The sequence below is a fragment of the Diceros bicornis genome, unplaced genomic scaffold (assembly GCF_020826845.1).
Source record: "Diceros bicornis minor isolate mBicDic1 unplaced genomic scaffold, mDicBic1.mat.cur scaffold_158_ctg1, whole genome shotgun sequence".
NCBI lineage: Eukaryota > Metazoa > Chordata > Mammalia > Perissodactyla > Rhinocerotidae > Diceros > Diceros bicornis.
This window is the reverse complement of record NW_026691064.1, coordinates 293980-316709: the sequence shown is the minus strand read 5'-3', so window position 1 is coordinate 316709 and position 22730 is coordinate 293980. Positions and strand designations below refer to the sequence as shown.

Genomic DNA, 22730 nt, shown 5'->3' with positions numbered 1-22730 from the left:
ACTTTCTTGATAGTGTCTTTTGAAGCATAAAAGTTCTTAATTTTGATGATGAAGTTTAACTTATTTATTCATTTATTTAGTTGCTTCTGCTTTTGGTGTCAGGTCTCAGAGTCCATTGCCAAATACAAGGTCATGAAGATTTATGCCTGTGCGTTCTTCTAAGTGTTTTATAGCTTTAGCTCTTCAATTGAAGTGTATGATCCATTTTGAGTAAACTTTTGCTTATGGGATAAGGTTAGGGTCTAACTTCATTCTTTTGCATATAGCTATTCAATTGTCACGGCACCATTGGCACCCTTGTGAAAAATCAGTTGACCGTAGGTGTATAGGTTTATTTCTGGTCTTTCAGTTCTGTTCCATTGATCTGTATGTTTGTCCTTGTACCAGTACCACACTGTCTTGACAACTGTTGCTTTGTAGTGACTTTTGCAATTGGGAAGTATGAGTGTTACACTATTTATTCTTCTTTTTCAGAATTGTTTTGTTAGTTGTAGCTTGTTGCCTTAGAATTCCATATGAATTTAGAATCAACTTCAGAGTATAAGTTTTGCATTTCTTTGGTTAATTTATTCCTGGTTTTGGATACTATTGTGAATGGAATTGTTTTCTTAATTTTACTTTTGGGTTTTTCAGTGCAAATGTATAGAAATTCAATTGGGTTTTGTATATTGATCTTGTATCCTGCAACCTTGCTGAACTCGTTTATTACTTCTAATAGTTTTTTGGTAGATTCCTTAGGATTTTCTATATACAGGATCACTTCATGCAAATAGAGATAGTTTTACCTCCTCCTTTCCGATATAGATGCCTTTTATTTCTTTTTCTTGCCTAATTGCCCTGGTTAGAACCTCCGCTACAATTTAGAATAGAAATGGCAAGAGTGGAAATCTTTGTCTTGTTCCTAATCTTAAAGGGTAACCATCCAGTATGTCACCATTAAGTATGATGTTAACTGGAGAGTTTTTGTAGATGCCCTTTATATTGAGGAACTTCCCTTCTGTTCCTATTTTATTGAGTTTTTTTTTAATCATGAAAGTGTGTTGGATTTTGTCAAATGCTTTTTCCTACATCTGCTGAGATGGTCTTGTGATTTTTTTGTTTTTCATTCTATTTGTATGATGTATTACATTAATTATTTTTGGATGTTAAACCAACTTTGCATCCCTAGGATAAATCCCACTTGGTCATGGTGTATAATTCTTTTTATATATTGCTAGATTCAGTTTGCTAGTATTTCGTTGAGGACTTTTACATCCATGTTCGTAAGAGATATTAGTCTGTAGTTTTGTTTTCTTTCTTTTTTTTTTTTTTTGGTGAGGAAGATTAGCCCTGAGCCTAACATCCGTTGCCAATCTTCCTCTTCTTGCGGAGGAAGATTGGCCCTGGGGTAACATCCGTGCCCATCTTCCTCTCTTTATTTTTTTTCATATGGGACACCGCCATAGCATGGCTTGGCAAGCGGTACATCAGTCCATACCCGGGATCCAAACCTGTGAACCCTGGGCCGCCACAGTGGAGCATGCAAACTTAATGTCTACGCCACCAGGCTGGCCCCTGTAGTTTTGCTTTCTTGTGACATCTTTGTCTGATTTTGGTATCGGGGTAATATTAGCCCCATAAAATGTGTTGGAAAGTGTTTCTTCCTCTTCTTTTTTTTTTTTTTTTTTTTGGTAAGAATTGGTGTTAATTCTTCCTTGAGTGTTTGGTAGATTTCAGCGGTGAAACCATTTAGGCCTGGGCTTTTCTTTGTGCATAGTTTGTGGATTACTGATTCAATCTCTTCACTTATTATAGGTTTATTCAGATTACCTTGAGTCATTTTTGTAGTTTGTGTTTTTCTAGTAATTTGTGTATTTCATCTAAGTTATCTAATTTGTGTACTATTATTCATAGTATTTGTTTATAATCCTTTTTGTTTCTGTAAGGTTGGTAATCTTGTCCTCTCTTTTTTTTTCTTTTTTCCTCCAGTTTTGTGTTTTTTTTTATTGATGTTTTAATAGTTTTTAACATTGTGAAATTTTGGGTTGTACGTTTTTGTTTGTCCATCACCATATATATGTCTCCCTTCACCCCTTGTGCCCACCCCCCACCCCCATTGCCCCTGGTAACCACAATACAGTTTTCTCTGTCCATGTGTTGGTTTATATTCCACATATGAGTGAGATCATACAGTGTTTGTCTTTCTCTTTCTGGCTTACTTCATTTAACATAATACCCTCCAGGCCCATCCATGTTGTTGCAAATGGGACGATTTTGTCTTTTTTTATGGCTGAGTAGTATTCCATTGTATATATATATACACCACCTTTTCTTGATCCAGGCATCAGTCGAGGGACACTTAGGTTGCTTCCACTTCTTGGCTATGGTGAATAATGCTGCAATGAACATAGGGGTGCATAAGGCCCTTGAGATTGTTGATTTCAGGTTCGTTGGATAGATTCCCAGTAGTGGGATAGCTGGATCATAGGGCATCTCTATTTTTAATTCTTTGAGGAATCTCCATACCGTTTTCCATAGAGGCTGCACCAGTTTGCATTCCCACCGGCTGTGTATGAGGGTTCCTGTTTCTCCACATCCTCTCCAGTGTTTGTTGTTTTTTGGCTTGGTGATTATAGCCATTCTAATGGGCGTGAGGTGATATCTTAGTGTTGTTTTCTCTCTCTTGTTTTTGATTCAAGTAATTTGAATCTTCTCTCTTTTTCTTGGTCAGACTGGACAGAGGTTTGTCAATTGTGTTGATCTCTTCAAAGAACCAGCGTTTTCTGATTTCCCTTTAGATTTCTTCTTCGACTCATTGGTTATTCACGAATGTGTTGTTTAGTTCCCACGTATTTATGAATTTGCCAAATTTATTCCTACTATTGATTTCTAATTTTATTTTATTATGGTTGGAGAACATACTTTGTATTGTTTTTATGCTTTTAAATTTATTGGGGTTTGTTCTATAGCCCAACATTTGATCTGTTCTGGAGAATGTTCCCTATGTACTTGAGAATGTCTAGTCTGTTGTTGGATGGAGTGCTCTGTAGAAGTCTCTTAGAGCTGTTTGGTCTGTAGTGTTGTTCAAGTCGTCTATTTCCTTGTTGATCTTCTGTCTAATTGTTCTATACATTATTGAAAGTGGGGTATTGAAGTCTCCAACTATTGTTGAATTGTCTGTTTTCATTTCTATTAAGTTTCATGTATTTCAGTGCTCCATTAATAGATGCATATATGTTTTTAATTGTTATGTCTTGAACTATTGACCATTTCATCATTATAAAATGTCACTATCTCTAGTATTCATGTTTTAAAGTCTATTTTGTCTGATGTTAGTGCAGCCACTCCAGCTTTCTTGTGGTTGCTGTTTGCATGATATTTTCCCCATCCATTTACTTTCAGTGTTTTTGTATCTGTGACTCTCGTGTGTCTCCTGTAGACAACATATAGTTGGATCATGTTTTTTTTAAATCCAATCTAACAATCTTTCCCTTTTGATTCTTCAGTCTGTTCACATTTAATGTTACTGATATAGTTGGATTTACATCTGCCATTTTAGTTTTTGTTTCTATATGTATTTTCTAATGTAGCATTTTAATTTCATTAGTGATCTGTTTTTTAGTTTTTTTTTTTGAATTTTTTTAAGTCATTGCTCTGGGGTTTACTATACACGTCTCATCAGCTTTAGATTTGTACTAGCTGAATGTGGGTAATATGCAGAACCTGTACTGCTATGCAGCTTGATTCCCATTTTCCCCTTTTTTTTGATATTGTCGTTATATGTATTATATCTGTTAATGTTACAAACTCAACATTGCATTGTTATAATTATCATTTTACCATCTGCAGTCATTTCCTTAGCTCATTGCAACTTTGCTTCCATCCACCTCCTTTTGGGCTGTTACTAGGAAATATATTACACTTATATTAAATTGTGCGTTTTAAGCCATGATATGTTGTGTGATATTATTTTATACAATTGTTTTTTAAATCAGTTAAGAATAGAAAGGATAAAAAATATGTATAATTACCTTTACTGGGGTCACTTGTTTTCAGCCTGAAGAACTTTCTTTAAGGTATTTCTTGTAAATCAGGTCTACTAGCAATGAATTCTCTCAATTTTTGTTTATCTGGCAAAGTCTTTATTTTTTCTTCATTTTTGAACAGTACCTTTCCTGAATATAGAATTCTTAGTTAAGAGTTTTTTCCTTCAGCACTTTCTATGTGCTATCCCACTGCCTTCTGGCCTCCATTGTTTCTGCTGGAAGCCAGCTGTCAGTCTTATTGGGTTTCCTTGTAAGTGACTCATCATTTTTCCTCTTGATTCTTTTAAACATTTTTCTCCTTGTCTTTTACCTTCAGCATTTTTTACTCTGATGTGTCTGTTTGTGGGTCTCTTTGTGTTTATCTTACTTGGAGTTCTTAGAGCTTCCTGCATGTATAAGTTATTGTTTTTTAATAAACTTGGGAAGTTTGGGGTTATTATTTCCTTGAATATTTTTTCTGCTCCTTTCTCTTCTCTCTTTTCAGTACTCCAGTTCTGTGTATGTTCGTGCATTTAATTGGTCCCGTATTTCTATCAGGCTCTGTTTATTTTTCTTCATTCTTATTTCTCTCTGCTCTTCAGCTTGCATAAATTCTATTAATGTATCTAAGTTTGCTAATTCTTTCGCCAATTCAAATGTACTGTCAAGCCCCTCTAGTTGAATTTTTGATTTCAGTTATTGTAGTTTTCAACTCCAGAATTTCCATTTGGTTCTTTTTTGTAATTTTTATCTTTGTTGATATTCTCTATTTGATATAAATTGTCATCATAAGTTCTTTTACTTCTTTACCGTACATCTCTTTAGTTCTATGAACATACTTATAATAGCTACTTTAAACTCTGCTCTGTTAAATCTAACATCTGGATGCTCTCACAGGCAGTTTCTGTTGCCTGCCTTTTACCCAGTGTATGGGTCATACTTTTCTGTTTTTCTACATGCCTGGTAGTTTTTTGCTATAAATAGGACATTTTAGATAACATATTGTAGCAACTCTGGGTGTTGGCCCCCCACCCCCAGTCTCTTTCAGGGCTTGTTACTGTTGTTTGTTTATATACCAGCTGGATTATTTTAGTGAGATGTATTTCTTCCTCACTGTGTTAGACCTCTGATATTGCTTCTCTGGGTGGTGCAGTTTGGGGCCTGCCCAAAGCCACCCTAGGATGACAGGTACAGGTAGGACTCTCTCCCACTCTTGCCCTCATTACACCCAGCAGTTAACCTCCACTAATTTGGCCCATTGCTGTGTTGTTTTCAGCAGTGCCCTGGGGCATGAATTCCTCTACAGACTAATCCAGTCAAATAGTGGCTCCTGCCGGGGATTAGTTTCTGAGGTTAATGTTTGGTACTTGTACGAACCCCAAGAGGGCTCTTCCCAGCTGTCTTATTCCCTAGTTCTCTCCTACAAACTAGCTGGCCTATAGTCTGGGCTGTATCTTCATTAGATCAAGGATTCTCTTCCCACTTGCTTTTCACCACAACTTGCACTGTTCTTGAGAGTGTCTTTAGGTTGAAACTTTTTCATGCTCTGTTGTATTGTCAATGCTGAATTTACTTAGGTTTTTGTGACTAGATTGCTGTCTTCCTCTAGGACCGTTTCCAAGGGCTTTAACTGGTTTTATTTTAAAAAAAAATTCACTAGTTTCCCCGAGAAGCAGGTGAGCAGAGCTACTCACGCTGTCATGCTGGAAGTTGATCTCTCCAGTGTTATCTTGTGTCTTAGAGAGCGAGGATCAATTTCACACGTTTTACATGTTTTGTGTCCTCTGTAGCACTGGCTGTAGTCCTTGACGCACATTATAAATGTTCAGTAAATTCATGTTGAATCTAGTGAAATTATAATCAATCAGTCTAACATATTGGTTAAGATCCCAGCTCTGATTCAAACTGCTGGGTCCCTTGGCAGTAGTGTGACTTTGGAGAAGCCACTTAATCCCTCTAAGCATTTGTGTTCTCATTTATAAGTGGGCTACTCTGTACCTCACAGGGTTCTTGTGAGGAGAGAGGGGAATAATCCATGAGTAGGATCCCTTAGAACAGTGCCTATCACATTTTAAGTGCTTTGTAAATGTGAGTGATAATTAATAGTCCTTGTTGACTAACACGGTATAAAAATGAGGACCTAAGATACATACTACTTGAAAAAATACTAATCACTAAAGATGTTCAAATTTTCTATTTGGCAACTGTATCGGAATTTATGGCCTGAATTTTTAACCAAAATACTGCAATTTGACATTTTCCTTAGCCTTTTGACCATTTCTCCCCAAAATATCACCCATGTTTTGCAGTTCTTGAGTTCCAAGCTGCTTTAAGGGAAATCTAAAACCAAATGCTGTAGTTTGGCATCTGACTTCCAGTAGTGAGAACTCAGTGTTACAGTGGAACCTCAGGCGTGATTCATGGTTTTCTAATGCTGCTGTTAAATACTGTGCAGGCTCACACAAAAATGCATACGCTTAGCTGTCACTGACAGGAGTGGCTTCAGCTTTACGTTTGAGGAGCCGGAAGCCTTATTATAAGATTGGAAGAGGAAGGTGGTGGAAACTCATTTTGGGGGTTTATTTCAAAACCTGTGGAGTGTGTTTTTATACAGACTCACTATTTGCATGTTTGTACCATCTTTAATTCTTTAAATATCTTCTTTTTTGTTTTTAAACAGTTTTATTTACTTATTTTTTTGTGAGGAAGATCAGCCCTGAGCTAACATCCGTGCTAATCCTCCTCTTTTTGCTGAGGAAGACCGGCTCTGAGCTAACATTTATTGTCAATCCTCCTTTTCTTTTTTTCCCCCCCAAAGCCCCAGTAGATGGTTGTATGTCATAGTTGCACATCCTTCTAGTTGCTGTATGTGGGACGTGGCCTCAGCATGGCCGGAGAAGCGGTGCGTCGGTGCGCGCCCGGGATCCGAACCCGGGCCGCCGGTAGTGGAGCGCGCGCACTTAACCGCTGAGCCATGGGGCCGGCCCTTAAATATCTTCTTTATCTTGATTCCTTGGCATCTTTGTGTACAAATAGCATAATTTCCCAACTGCCTATTAGGGATAAATAGATCCCTTTCTTTTTCCGTGAAGTGGAGGAGAAGTGGGATTGCTGCTTGGCGGAACTGCTGGGCGGCCAGCCCTCTGGGCAGATGTGCGCCCTGTTGCTCTGGGGAACTGCTAGAGAGCCAGAGTACTGCGCTGCTTTTCCTACTCAAGCGCCCGGGTTTTCTGGGAATCCTGTCTCCAGTTGCCTGCTGCACGTGGGGCCTGAGGGGGTGAGAGGAGAGTGCAGGGGTTGACCCACCTGGCTCTCCCTGCTGCTGGTGGTGATGGATCATCCAGAGACTATCCCTTGAGCCCCCTCTCTGGGCCTGGAGCCTTCTTGTGTTCTCCCACTGCTCGGCTGCCGAACTCCTCTCTGCCTGTTTTAGGCTGTGTGCTCCATCTTGTCAGATCTAGTTTTCCACATTTCAGGCATCCCTCATGGTTTCTCAGCCGCAGAGGGTTCTTCTGGTATTCCAGTACAGTTATGCAGTTGTGATTATTTGTTTGTTTTTAGTCTTTCATGTGGTCTTGGAGTAAAAAGGGAAGGCTGCAGTGTGTGCTCAGTTTATCATCTGGTAAATCCAAGAGATAGTGAAAAGTTCTTTGAAATGAATTGTTTTTAGGGTTCAGAGTGGCTCTCCTTTTAGCTGCCCTTTGATTGAGGATCTCTTTAATGCAGCAGGAGACACGTTGGCTTGTGTTTGGCAAGGCTCTTGAGGAGTGAGTTCCTTTGGTGAGCATCAAAATCTTCTCTTGAAGAAAGAAACTCTAAGTTTATGTAATTAATGTGTTGACTATATCTACAGTAACTCCTGAGAGGAAAGTATATTCAGTTTTCTTATTGGGAATGCCTGGAGCTCTTTTCTCAAAGTTAGGACCTCCCCATGCACCCTTCCCTGTGCTATATTTTCTAGGTAGTGGGAGTAGAAATTCTCGTGTAGCTATACGCAACATCCGTGAAGAGCTACAATATGCCTAGTGGTGTGCTAGGCGCTAGGGCCGAGGTTAGCAAGCCAGTGTACAGTTTTTGTAAATAAAGTTTTACTGAAACACAGCCATACCCATTCATGTCTGTATTCTTTATGGTTGCTTTCACTCTACAAAGGCAGATATGAGTTGTTGCAACTAAGGTCATATGGCCAACAAGTCTAAAATACTAACTGTCTGGCTTCCTGGGGAGCATAAATAAAGTGGGTGTGGATTCTCCTGAGTCTGGTGTCTATTTGGTGCAGGAGAGAGGAAAATGTGGACTTTGGAGTGTAGAGGTTAGTTGGATAGGCAGAGAGCCTCCTGCCTTCATAGAATTTGTTTTGTTATGTTTGGGGGTCATCAGGTTATCTTTTTCAATAGACCCCCCAAAAATTGACCTCCTGCTTTCCTTACCAGTTATCCCATTCACTGCTTCTGATTGAACCCCTCTTTCCTGATTCATAGCACGGAGGTATGGAACACTGTCTGATAGCTTCTTCCCTATTCTTCCCTTAAATCTCTTTGATATCCTTTTCTCCCAATTATAAATCCAAACTGAAGCTCAATCTCATTCCTTTCCCTCTCTCTCAAAGATAACCACTGTCCTGAAATTGGTGTTTATCATTCCTTTGCTTTTTTAATTTTGCTTTCATTGCGTATGTATTCATCCCTGAACAATACCTAATATTGTTTTGTCTGTGTGATGACTTTGGATAAGTGGTGTCCTGTATGTGTTCTTCTGCAGCTTGCTTTTTTGTCTTAGCAATATATTTGTGACCATCCAGCTCTATTTCTTTGAATCTCACTTCTATTTGATATTCTACTATATGGACATATCACAGTTTGTTAATCCATTCTTTGGGCTCTTTTTTTTCCCTAATTAAGTTGACCGTTTATTTATCTATTTTTAATAGCTTTATTGAGATATAATTTATATACCGTAAAGTTCACCCATTTAAAGTGAACAATTCAGTGGTTTTTAGTATATATACAGAGTTGTACAACAATCACTATTATCTAATTTTAGGACATTTACATCACTCCCAAGAGAAATGTTGTACCCACTTGTGGTTACTTCCTATCTCCCTTCCCTTTCCTCTACCCTCAGATTAAAGCTAATCTATTTCTGTCTCTATAGGTTTGTCTATTCTGGATCATATAAATGGAATCTTTTGTGGTCTTTCATGACTGGCTTTCACTTAGAATGTTTTTGAGGTTCATCCATGATATAGCATGTACATAGTGGGCTTTTAAATTGTTCACAGTTTTTTGCTGTTACAAATGATGCTTTGCATGTGTTGGGGAACTATTATTTTTTAAGTGACTTTTACTATTAGTAACAGTAAAAGCCTATCTCATATTCTTATTATCTGCTGAAGCTCTGGGAGAAAAAGACAAAGGTAATGTTTATCACAAAAGTATAATTGAGTGCCTCCAGAAGTGAGTAAGGCACAGTCCTTACCTCTTGAAGAATGCACAGTGTAGCTGGGTTAGAATGACAAATTAATTATAAAACCATGGAAGTGCTACAAGTGAATAAGCAAAATTCTGTGGAAATGCAGAAGGAACAGCAGTTAATTTCTTAGGAGAGGTGTGCAAAGCGTTATAAAATGAACGACATTTGATCTGAGTCTGACCCTGGAAAATTACTAAGATTTCAGGAAGTGGGTGTTGAGAGAGAGGAAGCAGTGTGCAAAGACGTTGAGAGATGAGAGCGTTTTCCAGGAACTTAGACGAGATGGGGTGGACCTGAACAATATCGTGGTGGGACAGGAGACTAGGGTGGGTCCAGGCTCATTGGTTTACACCCGCTATGGGAATCACTGGGAGAATCAGGCAAGATTAAGATGCAGCCACATTTGTATTTTAGAAAAAAAAACTCTGGCAGCATAGAGGGCAGGCTGGAGACAGGAGAGTCTAGAGGTGGGCAGTCCACACGAAGACCGTTCCAGTCTTGTAGGTGAGAGATGATGCCCTGATGCTGTTAGCGTTTTTCATGTTAAATTGACAGGACTTATTGGAATGGGTGGTCAGGGAAAAGAATTCTAAGGTGACTCCCCTGGTCTCTCGCTTGGACAACTGAATGATTTGGAAATTTGATAACTATCCCCCACATAGAGAAGATTAACTTGTGTTGGAAGCTGTCTCCTTTCTACAAATGAAATATCTACTTCAGTTTGCTTTAAGGAATAAGATAACTTATAATTTAAAGATTGCTTAAAGTGTTTTATTTCCAATTCAGAAATGAAACACAGGTATTTACTGAGCCTAGGTTATATCAATTTCAGACTTGAACAATCAAACTACTATTAATTATCATTTCCTCATAGCCAAAAGAATGCAATGGTGTAAAGATTCCTGTTGATGCCAGTAAACCTAATCCAAATGACGTGGAGTTTGGTAATCTGTATTTGGATATGAATGGAATCATCCATCCCTGTACTCATCCTGAAGACAGGTACGTAACCTGTTTTTGTCACTGACATCACCAGTTACAGAAGAGTACTATATTATATTACATTGTTTGCTTATCATTATAGACCGGCACCAAAAAACGAAGATGAAATGATGGTTGCAATTTTTGAATACATTGACAGACTTTTCAATATAGTAAGACCAAGATGACTTCTCTACATGGCAATAGATGGAGTGGTAAGTGCTAAAATAATTAACTTAGAGTCTTCCGTTTTTGTTTTTGCTGTGTTCCCAGTGTCTAGAATGAAAGTCAGCTAAATAAAGAAAAATATTGAGTGTGGTAAATTTGAGAAAGCAAGCCTCATCCTTCAGTCATGCATTCAAACACTTTTTATGCCTGTTTTGTACCAAGTACTGTGAAATGCTGGGGATGTTGGTGACTGCCCTTGCTTTTGAAGGGCTTACCAGTAAAGGGACAGAGACTTAGATAAATGAGTGAAGTTAGTTATTTATGGGCTTTATAGGCACTAGATAACACATACAGCATGTTGAGGGAAGAAGGTATCAGTGCTACTAAGAGAGTTGGAAGATAGAGAGGAGGTGACTTTTGTCCCATTTCTTGAAGGATAAAGAATAATTGGAGATTGGTGGGCAGTGGAAGGGGATGGATGGGACAGATATGGGGAGGGAGGACCTTATGGACTTCTCAAATGTGGCAGGTAAACACACTCTCCATGCCTATGATCACACTGACATATTTGGGCAACTGTAGGAGTTTTAGATTGGAAAGGGAAGTAGAGTGATGACTTGAAGAAGGCCTCACCTGCCACACTCAGGAGTTTGGATTTTATCCTATAGGCTGTGATTAGTCATCACAGGACCTTAAGAGGGGAATAACTTACTGACCTATAATAATAATATCAAGTAGCTTAGGTTATAATTGGTTAGCAAACTATATACCAGGGTTCAAGGAAAATTAAGGTAAATCATAAGCCTAAATTTATTTATCCATATGCAAATAGATTCTCTTTATCTTTTAGATTTAGCAATTGTAGTAGCTAATGGAATGATTTTGAAAATCCAGAAAACTTTGGGTCCAAGAAGATTAACTTTTCTGTGAGGTTCTCTTTACTCAAAGAAAAATCTTAGCTACCTGATAACTTGTTAAGTTGTAGTTAAAGTGGAGTAAAGAATAAAGGGAACAGGAATATGTCTTATTTGGAGCATATTCCAATTCACATTAGCTAAGTTTCTTGAAGAAAATTTTTAACTTTACTGCAGTATGCCCTTACTGCTAGATCAAGTATAAAATATGTACATATTTGTGTGCGTTGTGTACGTGCTCATGTCTGTAACATGTTTTTTTCTTAAAATATAAATGTAGATCATAGAACTTGGTGCTTGAAAGAATTAGATTAGGTGGTCTCATTTTACAGAAAAGGGAACTGTTTAAAAGAGAATATAAAATAACTTATTTTTTGTAGACAGGATACTTTAGAGTCCCTTCCAACCCCAAAACTCAGTTCAGTAACTTCAGAACCTTACAGTCCAGTTCACTTCATTTAGGTTTATCCAGTGATTTAAATTTCACTTGGTTAGAATGATTTAAAAGTACTTTTGGTAAAAACCTTGTTCCCTGTCTCCTGCTGTGCTTGTAGAGACAGAGTGGTGATTATGAAGCTTATTGTGGGAAGTACAAAATGGAAGTGCCTTGGGGTCCTACAGATCAAGTAGTTTTCTTTTGCTTTTATAGGGCATTGTGGATCTCATTTGGAGACCGTCCTTCCTCTTAGGCAAGGACAGAAGGAAGCTCTTCCTGATCCTGGTTCTGTAGTCATTGTCTGCTGGCTGAGTCTTTGAGTAAAGTGAGCTTTCTTCTTGGGTGCTTTGAAGCACCATAACCCAGTGGAATTGGCATTAGGTCGTGGGGCCTGCACTGTTAAGTGCTGTGGCTTCATAGGATGTTTGTCCATTTGATATGTCACTCACTGAGCTCAGCTTTTAGGTTCTTGGTCCAAATTTAAGTCCTCAGGATCTCCTGTCTGTCGTGAAAGGATTATTAGACATATTACTTACCTTTTCCATTTTAGTGTACTAGTTTTATAAAAACAACTGATTCAAAATAATGTGCAGATTTAGTTGCAAATATTTTGAATAATATTATGTGAATGTGAAATACATGTTTTTCAGGAACCACGTGCTAAAATGAACCAGCAGCGTTCGAGGAGGTTCAGAGCATCAAAGGAAGGAATGGAAGCAGCAGTAGAGAAGCAGCGAGTCAGGGAAGAAATACTGGCAAAAGGTAAAGAAAATGAGTCTTGAAGGTGGACTTTTTATAAGATGTATGCAGAAGGGGGAGGGGCGGCAACTTTTTCTTTCAAATAGATAAGGTTTTAATTTACTTAGAATCCCAGAATATGCAAGGAAAATTTATGTTCACTGTTGAGGAAAAGTTGTTAATGGAATTCTTCACTATTTGTTTCCAAACTCTGTAGTAAAAGAGAAACTTGGGAATACAAGGAGGGAATTCTGGTAGGGAGAGCAGATTGTCAGTCCCTCTCAGGACAAGTGCAGCTCTTCTGCTAACTTTTCTATATCTGTAAAACAGAAATATTTTAAGTGCTTCTTACTTCTTTTTTTCTAATGGGGGCTATTAGAAAGCTAGCATTCTGTAAACATTTTCCTCAAATCAGTCTTGGTAGCTTGCCTATTGCTTCCTCTTAGAACTCAGAGGTCTACATGAGGAGGCCTGGGATGATGTGATCCATATTCCAGGCTTTCACCAAGTCACACACACTGTCAGTCTAGATTGATGTAGCAGGAACCGAGGCAGTGAGGTACCCAGGGTTCTCTCAATTTTGAGGAGGGGAGGGGTGGGATGTGGCCATTTTTGCAATTCTTCAAAGCCTTGAAATTCCTGATGGGTACATAGGTAGGAGTTGGCTAAAGCTCAGAGAGGAGAAAGGTCAAGAGGTCTTCATGCCCACTCTGACTGGTTCTTTCCCAAGACACCTGTGTGTGAGATGGGGCGTGGTTGTAGCAGAGTGGTTTGTTTGGTGCTTTGTTACATAGGGCAATATGATAGACCAGGAAAGCCACAGTTTATTGGCTCAGGATATTACACTTGGAAGTTGAAAAAGGATACCATGGTGTAGTCAGGTCAAGCCTGCAATTATGATACATTCTATGTTATTTTAATTTGCTAGAAGTATGCGAGTATATAGTTACTTTTAGCTGTAGCTTATACTAATACTCTAAAACCTGTTTGTATCTATAACAGATTGTCTTTGATTTTAAAGATGTCTTCTTTCTTGAACATGTTATGAAATATGTTTGTGTCTTGAGAAAAAGCTAATCAGTGATACAGAGGGAAAAATAGGATTTTTGTATCCCTCTAGCTGATATTTTTATTTCTTATCATTTATTTCTTATCATAAGCTGTGATAAATTCAGCATTTTAATTTTTCTTTTTTTTTTATAATTTTTATTTATTTATTTTTCCCCCCAAAGCCCCAGTGTATAGTTGTACGTCATAGATGCACATCCTTCTAGTTGCTGTACATGGGACGCAGCCTCAGCATGGCCGGAGAAGCGGTGCCTCGGTGCGCGCCCAGGATCTGAACCCAGGCCGCCAGTAGCGGAGCGCGCGCACGTAACGGCTAAGCCACGAGGCTGGCCCTAATTTTGTTTTTCTAAGGCACCTTTATTTTAAGAACTGGTATCAAATTAGAACCCCTAACCCGTGTGTGTATTCTGCTGCAGAGGGCCTTAGGAAGAACATCATAATTTTTATATTTTTATATAACAATATAGTATCTTTTGTGTACTATATATTGTTTGACACTTCTGTTAAAGCTTTATTTAAATTTGAGGAGAGGAATCTTATTTTCTTCCCAGAAAGGGGAACATTGTTCCTCAAGTGACAATACTTCTCATTTTTTTGTATTTGAACTTACTGTTCTTGTTGTTTGGGCTTAATATTGTGTAGTTTACCTCACTTTTTATGGCGATAACAAAACATTGCCTTTTTCTCTAGGTGGCTTTCTTCCTCCAGAAGAAATAAAAGAAAGATTTGACAGCAACTGTATTACACCAGTAAGTAGTCTCAGACTTTGCTGGCTATTGCTAACTCTTAAATGATAGCTTAATTTATTTCCTTCTATCATTTTAGGGAACCGAGTTCATGGACAATCTTGCTAAATGCCTTCGCTATTACATAGCTGATCGTTTAAATAATGATCCTGGGTGGAAAATTTTGACAGTAAGTTTCACATTTTGGTACTTCAAAAAGATGAAGGTGATATTTGAGTCTATACTTTGATATGACTGATAGTATTTTTTTCTTTTTTCCCCCCTGTGAAATCCTAGTTGACTGTCAGAGGAAAGGAGAGGCTGCCAGGGTTATTAGAAATGGGATGTCTTGCATGATCCAGTTTTAGACAGTCGAATTTTCTCTCAATGCCAATTTTTTGTCCTCGTACCGTCACTATGAAGCCATAAAATGGTACTCATGGTTTAAAAAATATCTATTTATGTATGAAAGTAATTTTTAAATGAAAATTTCTATTTGAAATCAAAATATAGCAAAATTAAAGTCGTGGGTCTGCCTTGAAAGAATCACTGTGTTCTCCTAAGTATTTACGTAAAATTTAAACAAACTGTTGTGTGATTTTAGGGTCATAAGCCTATTTCCCTGTTATTAGGTGTGGGAAATTGTGTTTACTGGGTGTCTTTTATTGATTGCTCCCAGGGTTTGTGTGCTTCAGTGCTGTGTCCTTAGGTGGCAGTGAGAATGGTGGAGACTTGTGACTGGTCGGTTTTGCTAATGGCTAAGTTTAACCCAGACATTTGATTTTCTATTCCATGCGGTAAGTAAATAGTTTTGGTGTTTAATACACACACACCTTATTAAGAAAAATTTCCAATTAATAACATCTTAATAGAATTATCCCAGTTTATTTTAAGATACTCAGTTCTGTTGATTTTTGTCCTAGAAAATTGGAGATGAGCTGAAAGTGTTAAAAACTGTCTTTTATAGGTTATTTTATCTGATGCTAGTGCTCCTGGTGAAGGAGAACATAAAATTATAGATTACATTAGAAGACAAAGAGGAAAAAATCACTTATGAATATCTGATTGACAAGCCATTATATAGAAAATGGTAAAATGTGATATTCCTCTGGTATAAATATAATAAATATATGTTTTCTCCTCCTTTAGCTCAGCCTAACCATGACCCAAACACTCATCATTGCTTATGTGGAGCAGATGGTAAGTTTCTTCTTTGGAATTTGAGTCTCTTGGATTAAACCATAGCAAGTTGATGACTTGGTGTATAGTAATGAATTATTCATGATTGCCTGGAAATTCTAAAGTGCCTTGCTGATTTTATGTTTGAGAGGAAATTAGTACTGAGTTATTTAATCTGTGATTAATGTTTACCTATCTTTAATTTTTTTCTTACATTTTTCTACCTTTTAATATGGCTGCACATACCTTTAAAATGGACGAGTGTTGACTCCTGAGTGGTAGTCTACACTCTAGGCCCATGTATCTGGGGGACATCTTGTTGACTGAGAACTACTAGGAAGTTTTAGGCATTTTGACTTTGCTGCCTCTGTTTGTGTGCTCCTTTGGGCTTTTCTTTGTGTTGGTGTCTTGTGTTATGGTAATGTCTTATGTCTTTGGTTATGGTAAGGATCTTCTGAAAGTGCTCACTGTTCAGTGTTTTGTCATTGTTGATTGATAGCTGATCTCATTATGCTCGGCCTTGCTACATATGAACCCAACTTTACCATTATTAGAGAAGAATTCAAACCAAACAAACCTAAGCCATGTGCTCTTTGTAATCAGTTTGGACATGAAGTTAAGGACTGTGAAGGTTTGCCAAGAGAAAAGAAGAGAAAGGTAAGAAATTTGAGATGGTAGTTGCCTCATTTTTAAAAATTTTATTTTATTTTTTTTGTGATAAAATATATATAATACAAAATATACCATTTTAACTATTTTTAAGTGTATAATTGAACAGCATTAAATATATTCAGGTTGCTTCATTTTTAAAATAAAGAGAAGACTATTTTTGATTAGATTTTTTACCTACTTACTCTGTTCCCTCTCATAGAAATGTGTCTTTGAAAACTCTTTAAAGATACATTCAAAAGCATGCGTGTACTCATTCTTTCTACTCTCCACTTTTTCTAACATAGCTTGTAAGTATACGAGGCTTAAGTCTCATAGGTAATAATGTCCATGGCACATGATTTGTTTGTACAAGTAATGTTTCAAATGGTTATTCTTAAAAGGAACTACAAATCAAATATATTAAACTTGTTGATACTTTAAACTTGTTGATACTTTTAAGTTACTCCTAGTTTCTGCATATTTTGGGTTCACTTGATTATATCCAGTCTCTAAAGAGGTTTCTATCTGTTTTAAGAATATGGTACCTCTTTAAAAGACATAGTGAGTGAAAAAAGCAGGTAAGAAATATACTGTATGCTCACAGAGAAGGGTCTAGAGGCATACACATCAAAATACTGGTTGGCTATCCGTCAGAGATTGGCAAACTCCAGCCCTCTAGATTTGGCCTGTGAGCTAAGAATGGTTTTTACTTTTTTTTTAATTTTTTATTTTTAAAGGAAGATTAGCCGTGTGCTAACATCTGTGCCAGTCTTCCTCTATGTTGTATGTGGGTTGCCGCCACAGCACGGCTGACTAGTGGTGTAGGTCTACGCCTAGGATCCAAACCTGTGAACCCTGGCCACTAAAGCAGAGCATGCCAAACTTACGCACTATGCAGGGGGCCGGCCCTGGTTTTTATATTTTTAAAAGGTTGTAAAAACGAAATAAAACATGAAAGAATATGCAACTGAGACCCTGTGTGTCCCGCACAGGCTAAAATATATATATTTACTATCTGGCCCTTTGCAAAAAACATTTGCCAATCCCTGGTCTAGGTATGATTGGGATTATGGGTAATTTTTATTTTTAAAATGGTTTGGTGAGTTCTTTTTTTATTTAGTACTTGTAATATTAAAATGGATCTTGCTTTAAAAAAAGCTATAATGTTCGTTTGGCTGGAAAAAAATTACAGGGTTTAGAGTAGACTTGTTTAATCTTTACTCCTTTTGTTGCAGCACGATGAACTTGCAGATAGTCTTCCTTGTGCAGAAGGAGAGTTTATCTTCCTTTGTCTTAATGTTCTTCGTGAGGTATGTAGCAATAATCACTAGAATCAGCGCTCTAAAGCAGAGTGCCGTTTCATAGCTTTAATGGCAGCATTCCTTTTTGGTTGTAGTATTTGGAAAGAGAGCTCACCATGGCCAGCCTACCGTTCACATTTGATGTCGAGAGGAGCGTTGATGACTGGGTCTTCATGTGCTTCTTTGTGGGAAATGACTTCCTTCCTCACCTGTTGTCGTTAGAAATTTGGTATGTGTGTTTGTGTGAGTTTTTAAACTACTGTTGCAGCCTTCTTGCTTACAGTGCGTACTGGTCCTAATACATAACGTTTGTTTCCTGGTGGCAGGGAAGGTGCAATTGACCGTTTGGTTAACATATACAAAAATGTGGTTCACAAAACTGGGGTGAGTTCATTCTTGAATAATTTCAAAACAGAAGTATTTGCTTTTATAAGAAGATCATTTTACATGTATTTCATCACTTACAGGGTTACCTTACAGAAAGTGGTTATGTCAATCTGCAGAGTACAGATGATCATGTTAGCAGTTGGTAAAGTTGAGGATAGCATTTTTAAAAAGAGAAAGGATGATGAGGTAAAGTGTTTCTATTGCAGTAGCTAAATCGCTCCTGTCTCTAATAGGCTATGATGATCCTGTGATTGTACTTTTAACCTCTTTGAGTGCATTGTTATATTATTATAGTGTGTCAAACGCCAATGTAATCATGAGTGGCCAGTGCTTTGATTATTTTATAAAGGCTGTGATGCTTGCTGTGTGGAACTATGTATTGCACACTGTGTGAATTGCACTGTAATTTTTTTCTCTCTTCATAATCCTGATTAAGATAAAAATCCAAACACATGTCTGATCAACAGGATGTGAAATGAGGGTTCCAAGACTGGAAGAATGCTGGGAATGAACTAGTGGATGCCATGTTTTATAGGAAATGTTTATGCTGTGGAAGTCAGGTGAAGACCTAGGAACTCTGTACTCTGGTAGTGGAGGGTAGGGGCCTCTGGGTTAGATAGCATCAGTCTAGGCAGAGGGTTGCAGCTCTGAGTAAGCAATTAAACATGAAAGAAAGAAATAAACTAATAAAGCACTTGGAAATTGATGACATATGATGGAGTGAGTGCTTAGGTGAGAAGTCCAGTCTGGCTTAGGCAGTTGGGAGTGTGGTTGGGCCGTTCATGAGACAGCAAGCAGTGGGGGTAGAGCAGGTTGGTGTGAGGACAAGGTGGAAATTGAGTTTCTTTTGGAGATACTGAGTTGGAGGGGTCACAGGACACCTGAGAGGAGAAAAGTCCGTGAAGCAGTTAGATGGATACGTGTAAAGCTCAGGGCAGAAGTCTTTTGGAAGGAGATTTGAGAACATTAGCAGAATACTTCACGTCATGAGTGTGAAGTTGAAATCCCTGGAGTTTTGTATGGAGTTCAAGTGCCTCCAACAGAAACCTTAAGAAGCATGGATGTTAAGGAGAAAGAGGAGTCAGTTCTAGAGAGGTGGGAGGAAATCCCTGAAGAGATGAGAAGCCACTGGTGCTGCCGGAGGCGTCAGAGTGAGATAGGCCCCTAGTCCATGGCCAGGGGTTCAGAGGTCCTGAAGAGTTAGTGGGGTGGAGGGACAGTAGCCTGGAGGCAGAGTAGGTTGCAGGGTGATTGTGCAAGAGTGGCAAGGGAGGCAAGCAGTGGGTAAAATGAGCAGATAGTAGCTTTTTAGAAAGAGAGTGAAGGAAATCCTTTTAGAAACTGATTTTATAAAAAGTCATATGGCTATTTTGAGCAAATAGCAACATAATAATATTGCTACATTGCTTCATTATCTCCTAACAGATTAAAACATGTCATTGCATCTGACAAGATTTTATATTTTCTTCAGCTTTGTATGCTATAGCTAGTGATCTCTTTTTTAGAACCTTGGGTACCATTTTATATACCAGTGTGAGTAGACTGTAAGTGTTCTTTTTAAAGCCTTTGGTACTTGGTAATCTTCTGTGATGGCAAGAATTTTTCACATGTAAAATTTAAATAGCATAACTGACTTTGTCTAGGATATCAAATGTCTATCAGGACAGCCATTTTTAACTAAGCCTTCAACAATTCTGGTGTCTCCACCTGACCTGCTGCCATTTATGCTTAAGAAAAAACTACACGTACGGTGTAGTACTTGGTGTAAAAGCCTCACGTTAGAACAGTCCTTTTATGTGGTTTTAGGTTACTCTGTACTATTAAGTATTGGTGATATTTGCCATTAGAGTGGGATGTATGGGATTTGATAGATACCAGAGTGCTTCAGGTTTGAGTAATAAAGTTTCCAGCTGGCCTGGCAGAGAGGGCATTTTAAAGCTTTGGATCGTTTTTGGTATCCCTGACATCATATGATGTTTGTCAGCATGGTTGGACATCGGGGAAATTTATGAACCCTCAGAAATTCAATATAATAGTATCTAGGTGTGTGTATTTTCCCAGGAAGTGTGTCTCCGGCTTTTGACAGACTTCCAAAGGAGTTCATAGCACACAAAAATTAAAGATCAGTCAAGTCCAACCAGGTGTACCTATTTTGCTTATGTGTAACTACCACCCTTAGAAATAGGTATTTAACTGACCAGCAGAATACATGGTAAAAGAGGAATACATCAATATTTATTATTAAAATTGAGCAGTTAGGTCAGAAATATGATGCTTTTTATGTTATGAGCTTTGATGTTTGCCTTTTGTCCTGCAAATCTTCTTCATTTATTCAGCATATATTTATTAAGTGTTTACCGTGTGCCAAATAGTATTCTGAGTGTTACTGATACAACAAAAAACAAAAGAAAAAAGCAGACAAAAATTCCTGACCTCATGGAGCTGATATTCTTCCGCGGGAGATGGACAATAAACACAAAAACTGAGTAAAGTGTGTCATGTGTTAGAGAGTGATAAGTGCTGTGAAGAAAAAAGCAGATGAGGAAATATCTGGGAAGGTGGACGTGAGGACATTGCAGTTCTAGAAAAGATGACTAGAGAAGGCCTCACTGACAGATGACTTTGAAGGATATGAGGGAGTAATCATGCAGGTGTTTGCAGGAAGAGCATTTCAGACAGAAGGAATAGCCAGTGCAAAGGCTCTAGGGCAGGAGCTTACCCAGGATGTTCACGGAACAGCAAGGAGCCAGTGTGACAGGCACAGAGGAAGCAGAGGGAAAGTAGTAGGGGTAGGAGAGGAGGTCAGAAAGATGGTGGAGGGCCAGATCTGGTAGGACCCTATAGGTCATTATAAGAACTTGAGCTTTCACTCTGCATCAGTGAAGGGTTTTGAGTATAAAAGTGACAAGATCTGACACATATTATAAAAGGATCACTCTAACTGCCCTGTTGAGACTAACTGTATGGAGGCAAAGATAGAAACAGTGAGCCCAATTAGGCTCTTTTGCGATAATCCAAGGGAGCCAATGTGGTGGCAGTGGAGATTGATAAGAGGTAATTGGATTCTGAACATGTTTTGAAGGTAAAACTAGTGGATTTGGCTGGTGAATTAAATGCTAGGGGTGAGAGAAGGAAAGCTATTAAGAATGACTCCAAAGCATTTTGTCTGAGCAATTGAAAAATGGTCTGAGCTGCTGTGATAAAGAAGACTGGGAGGCACAAAGCTAGGGGTGGGGATGCCATTTGGGGCATGTGAAGTTTGTACACCCAAGTGGAGATGTTGAGTGGGGAGAGGTCCTAACTGGGGAGTCATCAGCACGTAGATGGTGTTTAAAGCCGTGAGACTAGATGATTACTCCCCTGAGAGTGAGAGGTCCAAGTACTGGGCGAAGAGGAACGCCAATATTAAGGTGTTGGGAAGTTGAGGAGTGAAGGCATTCAGCAAGAGTGAAAGAGGAGAACCAGGTGAGTGTAGTGTCCTGGAAGCCAAGTGAAGAGCACGGATCAAGAAGGAAGAGTCACGGTCAGATACGGACTGAAAACTGAGTAATGGATCTCACAGTCTGTGGGTCCTTGGTGACCTAGATGAGTTTAAAGATGGGGCAAAAGCTTGGTTAAAGGAATTGGTGGTGTTGCTGTCTTAGGAGGTTTTAAGGTCGTCAGTCACCATGTGTCCAGCATTCAGCCCCTCTCCTGGCAGAAAGCACAAATTTCAGATCTCAATGGGGTGTTATATTGCAGGTGGCAGTACTGACTTGGAAGTGATGGAAGTGCAGCTGCTGGTAGAATGACAGTCAGTACAGGACCTGCTGGCCCCTGTTTCTGTCCACAGCAGCAGCCCTGGCCACCGTAGCTGTCGTCTCAGTGCCTTGATGCTCACAGAAACTTGGGCGTGGGAGGAATGCTTTCTGGGGTAAAGGAGGCCTTTGAGTGGCCCAAAGTAAGTGGGGAGTTACTTATTTGTATCTTCTCCGTATTGGTGGGCTACTTGCTCCAGGGTAAAACAGAGGTTCTTTGTTATGACTCTTGCATTCTTTCCTGAAATGATATCAAAAACTATCTGAAAAAAATTAAGAAGAATAATTAAAGTGTATCTAAACTCAATTTAGAATGCTCTCTGTCTATCTAAAGTTCTGATAAGCAGCACTTTGAACATATAGTCCATTGCCTAGTTTAATTAGTTACGTTTCTGGGGTCTTCCTTTAAAACTTTGTCTCCCAAATCATTCCTGGTAATGTTTAACTCTTACATTTTTGTGTAATTATTTGACAGAATATGTGGATGTTATACTTTTAGGACAGTTTTAGAAGACGACAGAAAGAAGAAAGAAAGAGAATGAAGGTGAGTTTTAATTCATTTCATCAGATTGGCAATAACATACATTTACAATTTGGGAGGAAGATAGCTTTTTATTCCTTATCCAGTAGTTTGTTAGGGACGTAATGTCTACCCAGCTGCCTCTTACCTGGAGAAAGAATGCTGGTGTCACTTTTAAAGAAGTCCTTTCTAAGCTCTAGAGTCTGAAGGGATACACTTGATGGGCCAGAGGGGCCGGGTAGCACTTAGCTATTTGAATTTTTTATGGTAATTGGGTATTGTTTTTGTAATAAAAATAGTTAGCTCTTTGTATCTTCTTGAAAGTTACCACACTCTGTCTATATCCTTGTCAGGTTACTCTTCCTAGAACACAACACTCGAAACTTTGT

General features: G+C 38.4%; 1 protein-coding gene across 1 annotated transcript in view; it reads left to right on the top strand.

The window, feature by feature from the left end:
• The window catches only part of LOC131402556 (5'-3' exoribonuclease 2-like), a 40583-nt gene that overhangs the window by 7827 nt on the left and 10026 nt on the right, over positions 1–22730 (top strand). The window contains 15 exon segments of the mRNA XM_058537239.1: positions 9400–9420; positions 10351–10478; positions 10561–10672; positions 12626–12737; positions 14472–14530; positions 14607–14696; positions 15474–15544; positions 15654–15706; positions 16185–16342; positions 17572–17646; positions 17733–17866; positions 17964–18021; positions 18105–18136; positions 18138–18210; positions 22321–22365. Of these exon segments, the coding sequence (XP_058393222.1) occupies positions 9400–9420; positions 10351–10478; positions 10561–10672; positions 12626–12737; positions 14472–14530; positions 14607–14696; positions 15474–15544; positions 15654–15706; positions 16185–16342; positions 17572–17646; positions 17733–17866; positions 17964–18021; positions 18105–18136; positions 18138–18210; positions 22321–22365 (1221 nt within the window).